Raw genomic sequence first — 17,531 nt, forward strand, 5'->3', positions numbered from 1 at the left:
GATGTTTTCTTTCACGCTTGTTGTAGATTCTTCGGTCGCCTTTGGAGTCAATTGAATTCGTCATGGGTTGCGAACGGGACGCCCCGCGGAGAGAAAAGTCGTCGGGACGCTACAGATTCTTTTCGTCGAAATTTTCAAGTCTCGACCATCGGTCGCCGACTTCCAAACGCGACGGAGAAAAACACGCCCGGAAAGTTAATCGATAAAGAATCCGAATGATAATTTATCGACGCGAACGAGACGCAAGGGACTCGTGATGGAGCAGCTCGAGGAATTTATCTTTTAAAATAATTTGACAAGATGGCAAAAAAAAAAGAGAGAAGCGTACGATACTGTATTTCGAAAAGAGCAATAGAGATTACGTCGAGAAAAAATACGAGGCTTCCTAAACTGAAGGACAAAAAAATGTGATTATCGCAACGTGTCATACGCGCGTTTTAAGACACCTGCTGAGATGGTCTTTTAAATGTTTCTACAAATCAGTTAGGAGAATTTAGAAGGCACGACAGCGTCAGGCAGTGGTAGGCAATATTTAAGAGTCTTTACAAGGGAAAAAACTGTTAAAGATTACCTACCATTGACAGCAAAAAGTAAGACTCCAAAAGCATATTAAGCGTCCTCCAAAACAAAACAAAAACTAGACAATTTCAAAAGAGACAAATGTCGATCCTGACAAACTGAATGGAAAAGGCGTGAAAAGTTGCCGTTAAAATCGTAGCATGTCTCCCGTTTGAAAGGACAAATATATAAGTCACACGTGCATAAATAGGGGGTATTAAGAAAAGTTCTCACAATTAAAGGAATCGACGCGACGTAGCGAATGAATGAAGAGCGGACAATGCTGTGTCCACAATGAGACAGAGGAAAAAAAAACACAGATAAAAAGGTAGCTCCGCCTCTATTGACGAACCGTGTCGAAAGTGTTCGTCGATACTGACTTTCTAAAGAGGTGTATATCGATAATTTGTTTCTTCTCCACCTTTTTTTAACTTCTGTCGACCGCCGAGGCTCTTTGCTCTCGTTATCATTATACATATTTGTGTATATTTGGGGTATACCATTATCGCTCGAGATATAGGTGTATATATACGCATACGGCTATTATCGGGGCGCGCTGTCAAAATGGAGCGCGCTCGGTAGAAAACGCGTCGCTGTCCCATTATCTCTAGCGCCTTATCGACATTCCACTCGGACGGACCCGGACGGGCGGGCTAAGAATGTTACGACTTAAGAGATAACCGCGTATATGCGCGGTGCAACTATAAGTGGCCGCGATAATGCTCGCGTCTCGTTTATTCCCGAGAACGCATCTCGGAGCCCAAAGGAAAAAAAAAAAAAAAACAACTCGCCAGGCTTTATCGTTAGCGTTATCGCGCTATACAAAACACAATATTTTCTATAACACTCTCGATCGAGCGGCGCCGTTCTCGATACCCGTTCTCGAAGCGCGCGTTTACGATCTTTTACTTAGCGGGATTATTTTTGTAAATATGAGAGCAGAGCGTCTCGTTTATCGAGCCTATCGGTTCTTTTTTTTTCTTATCGATCGTTCTTCGCCTTCGAGCTTTCGTACATCAATTATCCGGTATTGCGTTTGAAGCGCGATACTTTTCTATCGGTATCGGCTCCCGGAGGCTTTTGCAAAAATCATCGCGAGTTCGCTATCGTACGATTCGTACGCGATGATAAGAAGAAGATATTTTTCTACGACGCGGCAACGTAGGCGAATTGAAGAAGAATCTAATCTTTCAAGCTATTTGTCCAGTGGCGAATCCAAACAAAGTCGAGCGTATTTTACAACGCGAATCGCGATAAAAACATTAAAGCGCTCGATTTCGGGTCTGACGATGATGCGCTCGCATCCTCTCTCTCTTTCTCTCTCTCTCTCTTTTTCGATTCGCACGATTCGTTTGGGAAAATATTTCGGAGCCGGAGGACTCCGGTCATCGCGCCGCTCGTCGAGCGAACCGGATACGCGCTCGCCGTCCATTCGCGTTCGAACGCGACGAACGGGTTGACTCGTCGAAAAACGTGTTAATTGGCATTATTCCGAGCGGTCGCAACGGCTGCCAATTGGCACGGAGCGTAAAACGTCGGCGCGGGACACAGGACGCCGAGATGTGCGCGCGTGCGTGCGAACGCGAAGCCGACGACGACGACGACGACGAATTCCGACTCGGTCGCTCGCCGGTTCCCAATTCCCAGAATCATTCTTTCCTTCGGGACCGTGCACGAACGAGCTTTCGAGCGATCGATCGAGCCTTCTCCTCTCTCGTCACGCTCGAAAATCCGTGGCTCGCGAGCCTGTCACACACGCGCGAAAATCTATAAGCGCACATCCCTCGAACCGCGAATTTTTCAAACAATCCCGAGTCGATCTTTCCTCTTGACGAAGGGTACAGGCGATTTTGATTCGTATGTCGAAACGCTCGCGGGAGAAAATGACAGAGTCGCGAGTCCGGATGGGATATTACGAGAAGGATTTGGAAGTTTCTGCGTACGCGCGGAAACTTGTGAAAAACGCAGGCGGAAAGAAAAGGGAGAGAAAGCGAGAGGAGGGAGGAGGGAGCGCGAAGAAGAAATCGCGTTATGCGTTCGTGTAGGTGCGACGCGGAAAAAGCTTTCGAGCTTTCTCCCCTTCGCCCCCATGCTTCGTCGACTCAACGACAGGCAGCTCCGCGACTGCAAAAAAGCCCTCGGAAAACTCCGCCACGGAGCCGTCTTTCCGCACGTGATTACGCGCGCAGTATACCATCGACATTCGCGCGCGGGAGGGGGACGCGCCCGTGTGTATATGTACAGCCGCGAAAAAAAGGTTTTGCAAGCATTTTCGAGCATTTCGCGCGAAGCGAAAGGGGGAGAGAGAGAGAGAGAAAGAGAGATTGGAGGAACGTGGGATAAAGAGGAAGGACGATTCGTTATTAGCGCCGGGACGCCGTTACACGCGAAAAAAAGTACGTGACTTATTTCGCGCCTTTTGCCCCCTCCTGTCCCCTCCTCCCCGTCCCTTCCCGTTAATATTCGCCTCGGCAGAGAAGGTATCGGTACGCGCGAGAAAGAGAGACGCGGCCTGTTACTTTTCATCTGTCAAATCCATTGGAGCGACGGGCTGCGGAAAGAGCCCCCCCCCCCCCGCCCCGCCCCCCGGTGTAGAGATCGAACCGGTGCCGGGGAACGAGAGCGAAACGATAAGGTGGTCGTCGTCGTCGTCGTCGTCGTCGTAGTTGTGGAATGGAGGGTCGCGCGAGAGAGGAGGAGTAGCTCGGTTGGAGTACGCGGCGCGAAATGCTCTTCGCTGATTTCCTTTTCTAAATATGGCCGCCTTCGTGTACGTTTTCTCTCGCTCCTTCCCTCCATCCTCCATCCTCCATCCTCATCCTCGCGCTCTCCTTCCTTCCCGTGCGTAGCATCGACGCGACGCGACGCGACGCGACCAGCGACGCCGCGCCGCGCCGCGCGCCCGTAACCGGCCCTGGCTTGCCCGAGGTTCTACTTGATTGCCAAGGCGTCTTAACCTCGGCCTCGTAGCAGCGCGGCGGCAGCACTAGCAGCCAGCACCGCCAGCAGCCAGCAACCAAAGCGAAGCGGCACTGCGGCCGCGAGTCCGCGCGGACCGCGCGGACCGAAAGACATCCGGAGACGCGGCCTATAAGAATCGCGCTCGGCGCGACGTGGCCAACCTGCGCGCATAAAAATCTGCGGCGACGCCCCGGGTAGAATAAAGAGGCGTCGTCGAGCGGGGAAAAAGGCCAATCCGGCGGAAAGAACGACGGCCCGGCGGCCAATCGCGCTCGCGCGCTTTTCCAGCTGCCGCGGTAGACAGCCGGTCGTCGAGTCCGCGCGGACATCGTATACTCTCTACCTGCCTTTATTATGCCTTTCTACGCGGCTCTCTTCCCCCGCGAGCCTTCGGGCCGCGCGCGCGGTGTGTACGCGCGTGTACATACGTACGTGTGGACGTGGTACGTGGTGTAAGCGCGGTATACGCGGTCGAGGATATACCTCGGCGCGGCGAATGACGAGGGGTGGGTAGGAGAGAGGAGAGGCAGAGAAGGGGGGGGGGGCTATATTCCCGTTGGTCTCTTCTGCTCCGAGCCACTCCGAATGCTCCGAACTCCGAGCGCGGAAAGGGAGCCGCGACGGGAACGTCGTCCTCGTCGCCTCGCGAACGAGCGCGAAAAAACGTCCCTCGAAGAAGGAAGAAGCGTGGAAGAGCGTCGTCGCCGCGGGTTCCTCGTCCGCGACCAATTAATGCCGACGTCTCTCCTTTCCGGAACGTTTCTCGAAATTGTAGCTCGACGGCTCGACGACGTTTGCACTCAGGCCGGGCCCCGGCGATGAATCGGAGCGTCGGAGGGACGTTCGGCCGAGCGTGTAAACGATCGTCCCCTTCCCTCTGCCGCGCGAGAAAGAAATCCTACATGACGTTACGTTGTAATTCGCGGGAGGATCGGGGGGCCTACGCCCGACGGCGAGAAATAAGCCCCCGTTCACCCCGTTGTCGTCGCGAATATAAGTCTCGCTTCGGAATCGCCGTATCGCTCGATCGGCGCGGTGTAATACCGCCGGTGATTAAAGAACGGCATCACCTTAACACACGTGCACGGGGTGATGGAACCGCACGCGGGATCCGAGATCTCATCGATCTAAAGATTCTCGAGTGATCCGTGAACGATAACGAGTCGTTCCTCGCGGAAATTAAATGACGTTGTTTTCATAGCCTGTAAACACTCCGATTATCGATTGGGAATTTTCGTAATCTAGATTTTTCCTGATTGCGCGCGCAAATAGGATTATCGCGAACCGAGTGAATTTTGTTCTCGTTAGTCAGAGATACTCGAAATCCGATTTGTAGGACATCCCCCTCCCACCGCCGCGCTCTCGAACCGAAACGGAATTCGGATAATGTCGCCCCGAAGTGACGACGGTACGGCGACGGACGACGATGGGGGCAGGGGGGGGGGGCAGGAACGAGTTAAAAATTGCGAGCTATCCCCTTTCTAATTCGCCGCAATTACGATCTCGATAACGACCCTTCCCACGCCTCGTGCAATTATGAAAATTTTATGGACGATATCGAGTTCGCGGAGGTGGACCGTACGTAAAGCGATCCGATTTCTCGGCGGGCGCGATAGTCGGTCACGCGTGTAATTACCGATGCGCTTTTACGTATTGCAGATGTTATACGTGCCACGATGGTACGGCACGGTACACGTTCCATGCCTGCAATCGGCTCCGGTTATTCGATAAATTAATGAGAATATAGAGAGAAAAATAAGGGACACAAGTAAAATTAATTTTCTAATGAAATAATGTAGCTTATTCATTTCTAATTTACTTGATAGATTCCATAAATATTCTAACATCACGTTATTTAATTAGCGCGGGTAATTATTTGCCACTTGTTTCACGCTATTCAGCTACCGAAAGATTTTGCGTTAATCCTAGGCATTAAACCGCACTTACCTTTTTCTTGCTATCGCCACGGGAATTCTAACGATCCCCGATGGTCTTACGAATCAATTCTTTGAGCGAGATAACCCGACGATCTTAAGAATCGGAGGTGCAGATCGATGCGGTAAGACAAAGGAAAAGGGATACACAACTTTATTGTTTTTCTTCTTTTTTTCAGTACAACTGTTTGGTTATTAGAACGATTAAACATACAATACATTATCATAATCACGCATCAATTTGCATGTTATTCTCGTATGTGTGACTCGCGTGTAGAGAATATGCGTCGTAAAAAGAGACCGCACCGAAAACGTCCTCGAGAGCGATCGAATCTCGAAAGAATTAAATTATCCGCGTGAGATACATCCGGGATAAAACTTTACTCAAAACTTACAACGCTATCGCTTTCGACAAAATGCAGCACTGTCATATGCATGTTGCGACTACCAAAGGAAACGTATACCAAATTCGATCTATTACTCTTCCTACGACCAGAGTCACGGCAAATGCTGGAATTTGGAACAGCCAACTTAATGGGGAAAGAGGAACTGGAAGAGAAAAGAATATAAGCACATTTTACGCAAGCGAAGACGATCCAAAACTAGCAGGTGCAAAAAATCATAAATAGATGGGTGCGCAGTTAACAATTTTTACATTCATGTATATACAGGGTATTCTTATTTCTTTAACGGAAATGATGTCAGTTTTCCGCGAAACTACCGTTAATTTTTTACGAAATTGATGTCAATTTTCTGAAAAACTATCAATTTTTTAAGAAATTGATGTCAATTTTTCCCAAACTCGACTTAATCGAAGTTAATTACAAACTTAATCCGGAGAGTAATTCTATATAATATGTAAAAAAAGTGTGATTCTACCAAAGCAGATATTAATATATGAGCATATGGATAATGTATAGATACATTTGCACCGTGCCAATCAGCCAGTTAAAAATGTATTCGTTTTTTTTCACTCTCTCCATTGAGAGAAAAAGAAAAAATCGCATTTTTCTCTTTCCTTTTAACGGAATCGTTCCTTGCGCGTCGATTCTTTCGGTAGACAATAACCCCGTTTTCTATTCTCCGATTTTATCTAACATATCTCCTTTAATCTGATAGTGCAAGTCCGAGTACGATATCATATCTTGCAGCTGGTTATTATTTCGGCGGGCGCTCCTGATCCGCAAAGTATTTGGTCGCGTTCGGGAAGCGTAACGGGTCCGGAAAGTCCGGCGTGCCGTATCGGCACGGATTTAAACAGTCCCTGATCGCTTGACCAAACGCGCGTCGCACAACGGGATCCGCCGCAACGGCCACGGCGGCACCTTCGACCTCTTCGACGCCGGCACGACCGACCCCTTCTCTGACTAACCGTTCCATGGACGCTGCTATTGTCGAATGATGATTTGGTGTGGGGCTGACTAGTAACCGCGGTTTCTGCTGTTCGATCAACTTGCGACGTTTGCTCGGTAGACCACCTAAATACGCGTCGCTAAACGTCGTCACACCGCTGTTCGGCGCTACACCCTGCATCTGCAATTGTCTACGTTGTCGCACGCCATCGCGAGCGATAATTGGCACCCAATCCTAGAAATAAGTATATCCAATTTATTAATGTACATGTGTTGCCAAACGGCGATGTTAAATCATCTCTAAACATACGTTAAAAAATTTCTACGGAAAATTTGTTTATTAATTTAAGAATCTTGGTTATATTATGGATTAAATACAATAAAAATTCTTTGTATTCGTGTAACATACCGAAGGTAAAGCTTCATGGCCAGGGAATGTTTCCGGGATTTCTTCTCGGTCCTCAGGTATCGAGCTTTCGCGTGCCGGTTGTTGCTGTTGCTGCTGCTGCTGCTGTTGTTGCTGCTGCTCGAGAGTTTCGGTTTCCATCGGCTATACATTTAGAATATTATTTATATTGTTGTATTCTTACACATTTAAAAAATTATAAGAGTGATTACCTCATCTTCCGGTTGGGCTTGTGTGGATTGGCGAGTCGAAGCTGAGGATAGCGATGACGGTTGGGACGATGCATCCCTATACACCAAAAGTGGTATGATCTCCGAATCCGGGGGTTGTGGTACGCACAAAAAGTAAGTACGAAGATGGGTGATAAATCCGTTCAGCACCCACTGGAGAAGAGCGGGATTGCCACCGTCCATCAAGTCACGCTAAGAACAAAGCAACCAACCAAATCGCGTTAGTGTAGGAACATACGTAAATTCCCTCCGCATTCTTGTAGAATAAGATTCAAGAGAATCAAGACTAACCATAAAACGCGTCGCAATCGCCTCCAATCCAGCTTGGCCGCCACGTAGCGAATACCGAAGTACATGTACAGTTTGGCTGGACATGTTAATTAGGATGTTCAATATGTCCTGTCCGAACCTCGCATCGTCGATTCCTGTAAATCCGACGCATGAATTTGATTTGTTGATTTTAAGATGTATCCAACACGTAGAAAATACTAACCGCTATCGAATAAGCTTCTAAGTATATCTCTTGCGTGGCGAGTGATCAACGATTCGATGGTCGCGCAGACGTCAACGCGGGACCCACTCCTGCCGTTGGCGTCTTCCTCGGACGCCAGGAGATTCTGAATGTGAGGTCGTAATTGAGAAAGTAAACGCTCAGTCGCTTGCTCTTGAATGGCTTCTGGTGATGAGGCGTTCGAGAACGTATACTGTAGAAACTCTTGCAACGGTCTTCGAAGACGAGCGATCGGTCCCCATTGACCTAGACGTACTCTGATCAATCCATCCAGAGACATAGATTGTGCCTATGTGGTGTGAATTTTCTCTTAGTATCGTGGATAATAAAGTTCACATCGGTCACGCGGTAAACGCAATGGTGAAATTACCAGCAATACGAAGAGATCGACGAGGAAGTTCTCCTCTCTGCCTGTTCCGTGCGACGTGAAGAGATCCATAGATAATCCTCCACCCTCAAACAGATCGGCCAATGTAGGAGCATTTCCGATTGAGCTGATTAAGAGAATTACGCGACTTAGGGTTATATATTCATAATGAATGATTCCTTCTTTAATCATAATTTAACGTACCTATCGCCCAAAAATCCTACGCGTATATTGTTACCAATTAGTTGCATTACATTTTCAATACCTTCCATCAAATTTGGAGCTGTAACATAATCAACGTTAATATCGAAATATTTAAATCTGCCGTTATCACATTTAAATTATCGTTACCGTTCATATTGATATTGGGTCGCGATTGACCACCCGTCGGCGGATTTAACATCTGCTGCATAAAATTCACGAAAGAATTATTAGTAGCTGTTTCTGCATTCGTCGCCGATGTTGCGTTCGTAGAGGTAGCACTGGTCGTCGTAGTCGAAGTCGTTGCTAGAAAATGTTTTTGTGAGTTGTAGAAACGCATATTTAAAAAAAATTATCGTCCTCATATTATCTACCGGTTTGATTCGTTTGATTCTGAGCGTCCGCTGTAGCTGTCGACGCCGCGCGCGTTGGTTGCGAAGTTGTCACGCCGGTCGCGCTGTTGGAGGCGGTATTCGGAGAGCGGTAGACATGGTGCGAATTACATGGAAGGTAGGGATCGAAATCAAGACCCAGTCCAATACTCATGCCGAGACCCATCGGATGAGCGTGATGATGGAACACGTGCGGCCGTGATGTACTTCGAGTTTGTGTAGCAGTGGTAGGATGGGTACCAGTATTGCTTCTGTGTATTTCAGAATTATTTAATATTAGATGTCTTTAGATAGAGATACTTTAAATGAGTGAATCTAGAGCTCAAAATAAGGAAAAATGTCATGTAAATTATAAAATGATTTCATAGAGTTACAAAAATATTGTCAATATCATCTCGACAATATTTTACTTATCACAAAAATATTGTTAATATCATCTCGATAATATTTTAGTTATTACAAAAATATTATCAACATCATCTCGACAATTTTACTTATAACTTATAAATAGTTATACCGTGCTTGAGTGCTTTGACCGGCATTTGTGCTTCCGCTATCCATCGACGAGGAGACCGATTGCGCTCCTGCAGTGGTAACGGGAGGATTTCTCGTGCTTATAGTCGTGGTAGTGATACCACCATGCACCATGTGTCCGTGAACGGCTTGCATAAAGTTTCGCAATAAATAAGGCGGTGGTGGCGTGCCGAATGGAAATACGTTTGTCCTGCCTGCAAAATGGAAAATGTCAAATAGGTAAACGTTGCTTCTCTTGCCAAACGCATCGCGCAACACTCGATGACGTCAACTTACGGGCGTTATTGTTGGTTTCATTGCCTGACGCGTTCTGTTCATTGCTCGATCCAGCATCTATATTACTCTCGGAACTAACTTCCATCAGCACCTCAACATTGTTCGGCAAATTGAATACCGTATCTAGAAAAGTGACGTGTATTCCAACATGCTGTCTAATATTTCATAAAATCTTATTGCAATAAAACGAAACGTACCGAAAGGCGATTGGCCTTGGTCTTGTTGCGAACGTTCCGCCTGTGGCTGCGCTCCACTGTCCGATTCTCGCTCTTGATTACCCTCCTCAGTATTAACGCGCGACGAAGTTGCCGATTCCGCGTTTTCCGACTGCGCCTGATTACTAGACTCTGTCGCCTCGTCGTTACTGTTGTTATTATTAGCGCTGCGACCGTTCAAACTGATATGAGCCTGTGGAAAAAAAAAGGAAATGTTAAGACAGTATTAATTGCTTGGACAAATAGGCGTGCGGTATCGAGTTATTTACGTCTTATGTATTTTTAATTGACATGCTTACCTCTACCTGGATCGGTATACTAGGCTGCAGGATGGCCGAGTGCTGTACTATTATTGGCCGGCATCGCAAGTTTCTAGGCGGTGGTTGACTCATGTCAATGATAATGTCGCTCAGCGCGTGACAGCTGTGCGACATAAGGTGTAGAATTTCACTGACTCCATCCACTATTCTCTGACTTTCCTCTACGGTGTTCGGTCCGGGCTAAACAATGAATGGTCGCCATCAGTAAAACGGAACTGTACTTGAATGTGTTCGACGATCAATGCCGAGGTCACTTTATTGACTTACCCCGGGCGGTAACGAAGGATCAAGAAGTGTAAGCATGCAATAACGTTCCAGATAAGGTCTCAGCCGTTCTTGGGTGTTGCACAGTCTTTGCAATAATTCTGCCATCTGCGGAGGTCGCGGGAGTCTAAAAGATAAATACTTAACAATCACATATACATCTACATTTGCTAATTAACTGGCAAAAAATATTTACATTAACACATACTCCTGCTGTTGAGCTCGCCTGTTTTGGCTAGCGTTGCTCGATGTTGCTCCCGCGTCTGTAGTCGCTTGCGTTTGTTGCTGTTGCGATTGTGCCTGTGGCTGCGATTGCGGTTGTGACTGCGATTGCGATTGCGATTGTGACTGCGATTGCGACTGCGATTGCGATTGTGACTGCGACTGGGATTGAGACTGTGACTGTGATGGTTGCACATCACTTTGATGCTCATTTGCATCGCTTGAAGTTCTCGTACTCCCACCGTTATAACTGCTTCCTAGTTATCGCCGAGCATCCAAAACACATTTCAAAATTTGTAAATTGTATCGAGCCCATCTCGAAAGTAACCAGACTCGCAAATGTACAAACCTCTGAACAATGTAACTGCACGTGCCCCAGCAGCTGACAACGCGGCTGTGATGGCGGCGGCAGCTGCCTCAGCAAGTCTAACACCGTCGTCTCTAGAAACGTCGTTGGCCCTGAAGAATTATAAAAGCGTTGTTGCGCCACGCGAGAAAACCTACGACCTAAATGGTCATTCAACTCACTCGTTTTGTTCAATTTCTGCCTCTTGCTGTTGCTGTTGTTGTTGTTGCTGCTGCTGCTGCGTCGCCTGGTTGACCTCCGGAGGCGGATGCAGAGGAGGAGCGCTAGGATCGTCCAGCCGATCGATCAGCTCGTTCATACGATCGAGCAGTCGACCGGCATGGTTCAGCCGGCTACCGGACAAACTGTTGCTCAATTGCGGTATACCTGAGGGAACAATAAAAACGCGACGCGTTAACGAGAAGAATACAAGCCGAAGAAATAAAAAAAAAAAAACACCTAGAATATTACCGTGGCCTTCAACGATCTCCGCTGGCACAGACATCGCACCTAGATACATGGCGTTTCCATGCATCTGAGTACGAGTGACCCGATAATGCGGCCTCTGCGAGTTCTGCCAACCCTGCCTCTGCCCCGGTGTCTGACCCTGGGTCTGCCCGCCGTCGTTTCCATGTTGGCCAGGCTGGGGAGGCGCGCGTTGCACCAGGTGTATAACTTTTCCATTGACATCTGAAGGATCACGTCGCGTCAGTGCACGCCAGTTGCGCTCCGCGTAGCTTGCGGCAAATCATTTACTTAAGTATAAGGTATATGTGCAAATATATATGTACCATAATCATTTAATTTCTTTTCGTCTTGAAGCACCCGTCCGCAATAAATCAACCTCTGCGAATCAGCTGGTACCGCGACGGACTCGGCTATATGCTCTTTAAAGCCGCGTACCGTGATTTGCTTCAGGGGGGGAGAGAGAGAGAGAATATACAGAGATACATTATGTAATTAAACAAATAAAGAGATCCGTGTGGGAGGTGGCGTGCTCGAGGTGTTACGGAACACGCCGTGCACGCCTTTCCCGTGATCTCCAGCTGTTTCTACGGGACCACCCTACAGACTCGTGGCCCGATCGCAGCCAAAACCGCGATGCGATCGCCACGTGATCACGGGACTGAAAGAGGAGGAGGTAGAGGGGGAGCGACTTACGTCGTCTTCCAGGGAGAAGACGTGATTCTGCGAGTCCAAGGTCTTGACTGTTAGGTCGATCATCCTCGTGGGCGCGCGGGCGCGCGCGGGGACTCCGGCGAAAAACTTCTCGAGATATCGTCGGATGCGACGCACGTGCGACGGCACCGGAATATTCACGGGATACTCACGGATCCACGCTCTGGGCGCTTCGTCACCACGCTGCTCGAGTCCGCGGCTCCTCTTGCGTACACGGCCGACGAAACGGGACGTGACGAGACGAGACGAGACGAGAGGAGAGGAGGAATCGGACGTTGGACGAACGGTCGGGGTGAGCAACGTTCACCGATCACCGATCCGCGACTCCGATCCGCTCACTGCGCGCTCGCTCCCTACGCTCGCTCGCCCGTCACGTTCTCGCGATCGGCCCTTGTCGCGAGTCTCATACTCTCATAACGTCGCCACAATTCACAATGTCGCGGGACGAGTGAGGGTGGCGCAGGGAGGAGGAGGAGTCGGGGAGGAGACGCGATGGACGTTACCCAAGAATACCCAGAATGCCCGCTTACCAGCGACGGGAACGACGCGGCGAGCGCTGACCAACGACGCGGCGGCGATAGTCCCTATGGTGAGCTCCCAGAAGAGGCGGCGGTGACGAGGATTGGGTCGAGGATTGGCGAACTCGACGATAGATGGTACAACGATGCGCAATTTGAAGTGGAGTGGATTCTTCGAGTCAAACGACACGAAATTCGATCATTTCTCTTTGATTACCGTATTTCGTTATCGTTGGCGGAAATAGGTACGTTTCAGACGTCCGAGAAGAGTTTTGACCTTTACGGAAAGTTAGGAAAGTGCATCGACATGTACGTCAGAAGTTGAGAGAAGGTAAGGGGACAAAATATTCGTCCTCTGATAGTCAACGCTTATTTAGGCCTGTTCGGTTTAGCAGTTTTAGCTGAACTTCTTTCACGTTTCATCTTTTCTCCTTTTTGCGTTTTCTTTCCTTTCAGGACCTTTGTTTTCCCAGGAGAAACGCAATAGTTAAAATGCGATAGTCCGCCACTTACCGCGAGGATTCGCATCCCGTAGAGGGTAGTATTCTTCAGTGCAAGAGGGAAGGATTCTGCATGACGTCCCAGTAAGAATATGATATAATAATATAGAATATAATAGGAAATTAAGCTCGTTATGCAGTGCAATGTAAAGAAATTAATGACCATGGAATTATGTTATTGCAATGTAAGGATGAGATCATTGGGCCAACACTACCAGCAAAACGATTTCCTTGCTATTTGAGAATAAATTGTAATTTAATATTACACGTTTTGATCGTATTGTTGGCTCATTAATCTCCTTTGTAATAATATAATTATATGGCATTTTCTATGGACAGTGGGTATTCCAAATCAGTCGAAAATGCTACAAATTTTTGCAAATGTAGCAGAATTTTTTAATGAAACATGAAAGGGACAGATTGAGAAGGATTACAGAAATCGAACAGACTCTACCATTTCGTATTTAAATGACGTGTACCATCTAAATGTTAACAAAATAATAGATTTTGCTCGGTTTCTATTGCTGTTAGATTAAGTCGATGGACTCCGCTGGCAGAATCCAAAGCTTGATGTGGACGCAGTCGGTGCCGATCCGCGGCGATGTTCTGCTCGAATCCATTGGCGAACCGCTAGCATTTTGCTCGCTGGGATATTCGTCGGAAGAATGTTAATGGTGTTTTGGTATCGTGTGTAGGAAGCGATGGATATACGTCATCTACATCCCGCGACGTGGAAGCAGCTCCTCGGGGTCCAACGCGACGACGGGTGCTCCGATGCATCGAGCCACGACATCCAACCGCCGTGTCTCTCTCCCGGTCCCCGCTGCGACGAGGAACGCGGCGCGGCGGCCCCCGGAGGGACCTGGTGTCCGGTACAGAAAACGAAAATCAAGCAAGAGCGATGGAAGTGAAAAGTTCAGCCGGGATTATTCGGCTGTGGCCCGGCGGCGGAAAGGCACGGGATACCGGGCGCCGACTTTTAAATCCCTATCGTAAACACACGTGTCAGAGGCTCTCAACGTCGCCTGGAATATTTCGACGAGGGGCGTACGGCGGGCGTACATACGGTATTACCAAATGATAATCATCTGACGTGTACGATTGGCACACGCAAACATGCACAAAAACTCATTTCGCGATTCTGGGTCTGTTTTCTATTGCCGAACTGGTTGCGCTAGTTCAACGATAGAAAACGGACCCACCATATAAAATACTCGTGCTTGAAATAACGCAAATTAGTGCAAAGCTGGAAAGATGCGAAACGTTTCTTCTGTTTTTTTTTCTTTATCGTTTTCTACTTCTCTGGTTGATAAATTGTCAGGCGGAATTTCGATTGTCTCGAGGATGCAAATGTAAATCTCTAGAGAACGAGTCTGAATAAAACAAAGTCCATCGTGATTTAATTTAAAAGCGGAGAAAAGCTGGCCAAACTCGCGGCTTTACGACGCCCGTCTAGATTTAGATCGTCAGTATGTGCTTGACTTAATCTTCTCTCATACAGTTTCTTTTTACCCCTTTCGCGGTCAACCACGCGACGCGGCGCCGCGTAAACTGAACGAGTTAGAAGGAAAGAGAAAGAGAGAGAGAGAGAGAGAGAAAAGAAAGAAAAAGAGGCCAGATGCCAGAAGCGTGAAAAAGCGAAGACAAACATTTCTTTTAGAGGATATAATTCGGACTCGACCGCAACTTTCGAGAAATTTGTGGTATAACTCTCCCTTTAATAAAAGAGGAAAGCAAAATTGGCAGGTTTACAATATCCTTTTCGGTTTTTCAAAAGCATGCACTTATTTATTGCAAAATGCAAGATAACGTGTTGCGAGAATTGCGCAAGAATGTGACAGAAGAAAGAGGAACGGAAAGAGAGAAAGAAACAGGAACGCAATGTGAGACACGCATCTAAAATAAATACTCGATATTTTTTTAGGGAAAAAAAAAGAAAGTTTGAAAGAAGAATGCGGCAAGAAAGGACGGATTAATTTGTCATCATGCGGAGAACAATTAGTCTATTGATCAACATTAGAAATAAGAAATCCAGTAGCTTCCAAAATCGCGAGCAGGCCGATCTTCACGCTGAGCGTCCTCGTCGCCCACGTCAGGCGATTATCTCTCAATATCTCAATGCAGCGCATGTAAAACGCCTATCGTGTATACTCGTGCGCGATGCCCGCACCGCTACCTTCCTCGCTCTGCTTCCACTCTCTGCTCTCCTCCTGCTTCCTTCCTCCACCGTTTCTTTTTCTTGATAAGAAAAGGAGGAGTTTGCCTGCATACCTCGAAGCTATGCGGTATACAGACGCAGGCAGAGCGTCGGAGAGAAACAATGTACTTATACGGGCGCCGATAGCCGAGAGAAAAAGGAGAGGGGGTAAAGTATATCAAGATTAATTTTATTTTTGCAGTAATAACTTTCTTTAATTACGCGATGTCATTTGCAAGCCGTTTTAAAATATATGTGCCAAGTTAAAATTAGCAAGTTGAGTAGACTGGCTAAAGCGAGTAAACAGCTTGCAAGAATTTTGTGTGTTTATATTATATTATATATCATCAAGCTTCTCCCATATGTTGTAGCGCCGGGATATGCTACAGAATATTCCTGGAGAATAACATTGAAATATTTTCTAGGGACATAGAGGAAAGCGTAACAATCATACCGAGATCCAGAATAAGCGTTTATTTATTTGAAAGTAATCCTGTCATACATTTTACATATGCTGGTCACATTTCAAACACGGAGGCGGACACATAAATCGAAAAAGATCGGTTTTAGTTTAGTATTTTGAACTTCGGTAAGGTCATTAAACAGAGAGAGAAAGAGAAAGAGAGAGAAAGAGAAAGAGAGAGGAGAGAGAGAGAGAGAGAGAGAGAGAGAGAGAGAGAGAGAGAGAGAGAGAGAGAGAGAGAGAGAGAGAGAGAGAGAGAGAGAGAGAGAGAGAGAGAGAGAGAGAGAGAGAGAGAGAGAGAGAGAGAGAGAGAGAGAGAGAGAGAGAGCTGGCGAAAGAGGCAAGAGCGCGTGACGCGGCGGCTGAGGGCGGCTGGCGCGGCGGCGGCGGCCGTGTGTGCGTTGGCGCCAGGCTGCATTCTCGCATTCGTTAAACCGAGGCACGGAGTTAGGTTCCTCCGCCTCATACCTCGTACCTTATGCCTCGTGCCCTGCCTCGCTTTGCCTTGTCTTGCTTTGTTTTTGCCTGCTGGCCTCTCCCGCTTGTTGTGACTTCCTTCCTTGCTCCCGTGTTACTCTCTGCCTGCAGAGAATAATAGCGACAACGGCGGGATAAAGAGAAAATCTCTCTCGCCTCTCTCTCTCTCTCACTCACTCCCTCTCCAGCATCTCTGCCTTGATGGTGAAATAAATAAAACCGTGTTTCTTGCTATGAAAATTGTCGGAATTTATCTCTCTCAGCTCGAGAATATACGCGAAAAATTAAAGCTGTGTTTTTCGTCGCATTGTCCACAGTTGGATGACCTTTATGCCGGGAGAGATTAGGCGAATTGTAGGCGCCAGTGCAGATAGATACCATGGGTGCCAATGTGGAATAGCTTAAAGAGGATATAAGGCGAGTCGCGGCGGCGCCGTCGTACTCGAGAATTTGCACGACATACCTCTGGCGAGTTACAACACATAAATGGGTACGTAAATCATGCGCGTAAACAGCCACGTTATATAGATAGAGGCGTTTACTCGGATGACAAGCGACCCGTGAAGCGCCGCCGCCGCATCGGCGAGCTCATTAAGTAATCGATATTATTTTACGATGAACAGAGAAACCCTTGATAGAACACTTACGATCTCGACACGGACACGCGTACTCCAGGGATTGCTCTCCTTACGATGATTAACGAACGTAAGACTGGGATTTATCTCGCCAAAGTCTTGTAACGGGCGAGAGCGCCACGCCGTACGTTTCTTGCGCGATCCCTTACATTCTGATTAAAAGCCCCGTTATAATTCCGGCCTCTCCGAATTTCGATGTCGCATTTCAAAATAATATCGATACTTGTGACAATTAAAATGAAATGAGAGCAGTCCTAAGATATTACGATTATATGTATATATCTGTTTCAGACATAGGATAACGAAAAAGGGACGAAAAGAGAAGGTGTCGCGACGAAAGCTACCGGGCTACCTGAGATACCCAACGTCATAAATCACTCGTCCGAAATGCATCCGAGCATGAGAGGCAGGACATTCGGTCGACTTCTCGTCTTAAATAATTGCCGATAATGAATCGGTCGAGCCTAACGACG

General features: G+C 47.5%; 1 protein-coding gene and 1 pseudogene across 3 annotated transcripts; one reads left to right on the forward strand and one right to left on the reverse strand.

Moving 5' to 3' along the window:
* Window positions 1-5,589: 5,589 nt before the first annotated feature.
* Window positions 5,590-12,792, reverse strand: LOC139774004 (uncharacterized). 3 transcript variants are annotated; one of them, XM_071708920.1, is made up of 20 exons: window positions 12,251-12,792; window positions 11,881-12,001; window positions 11,561-11,779; window positions 11,272-11,476; window positions 11,093-11,184; window positions 10,718-11,000; window positions 10,525-10,648; window positions 10,237-10,437; window positions 9,920-10,130; window positions 9,723-9,845; window positions 9,430-9,640; window positions 8,895-9,163; window positions 8,671-8,826; window positions 8,524-8,602; window positions 8,323-8,446; window positions 7,935-8,241; window positions 7,733-7,866; window positions 7,424-7,633; window positions 7,215-7,355; window positions 5,590-7,040 (listed from the first exon to the last, which is right to left on the reverse strand). In XM_071708920.1, exons 1-20 carry the CDS (start codon window positions 12,311-12,313, stop codon window positions 6,612-6,614), a joined length of 3,702 nt encoding a protein of 1,233 aa, XP_071565021.1. In that variant the 5' UTR covers window positions 12,314-12,792; the 3' UTR covers window positions 5,590-6,611. The 3 variants fall into 3 exon arrangements, with proteins under 3 accessions (XP_071565021.1, XP_071565019.1, XP_071565020.1); XM_071708918.1 differs by having other exon boundaries at window positions 11,093-11,202; XM_071708919.1 differs by having other exon boundaries at window positions 10,730-11,000; window positions 11,093-11,202; window positions 12,251-12,791.
* Window positions 12,793-16,930: 4,138 nt separating this feature from the next.
* On the forward strand, window positions 16,931-17,509 carry LOC139774020 (uncharacterized; annotated as a pseudogene).
* Window positions 17,510-17,531: the final 22 nt, after the last annotated feature.

This window comes from Temnothorax nylanderi, unplaced genomic scaffold (genome assembly GCF_030848795.1).
Source record: "Temnothorax nylanderi isolate EJ_2023f unplaced genomic scaffold, tnyl_v1.0 TNYL_tig0072_pilon, whole genome shotgun sequence".
NCBI lineage: Eukaryota > Metazoa > Arthropoda > Insecta > Hymenoptera > Formicidae > Temnothorax > Temnothorax nylanderi.

What these genes read in the sequence shown, in the direction of transcription:
- LOC139774004 (XM_071708918.1), bottom strand. Translation starts at nt 12,313, where the DNA reads ATGATCGACCTAACAGTCAAGACCTTGGACTCGCAGAATCACGTCTTC. An exon ending in ACCCAATATCAATATGAACG is followed by an intron (nt 8,603 to 8,670) that starts GTAACGATAATT and finishes ATTATGTTACAG; the next exon opens with CTCCAAATTTGATGGAAGGT. An exon ending in GCCATGAAGCTTTACCTTCG is followed by an intron (nt 7,041 to 7,214) that starts GTATGTTACACG and finishes ACTTATTTCTAG; the next exon opens with GATTGGGTGCCAATTATCGC.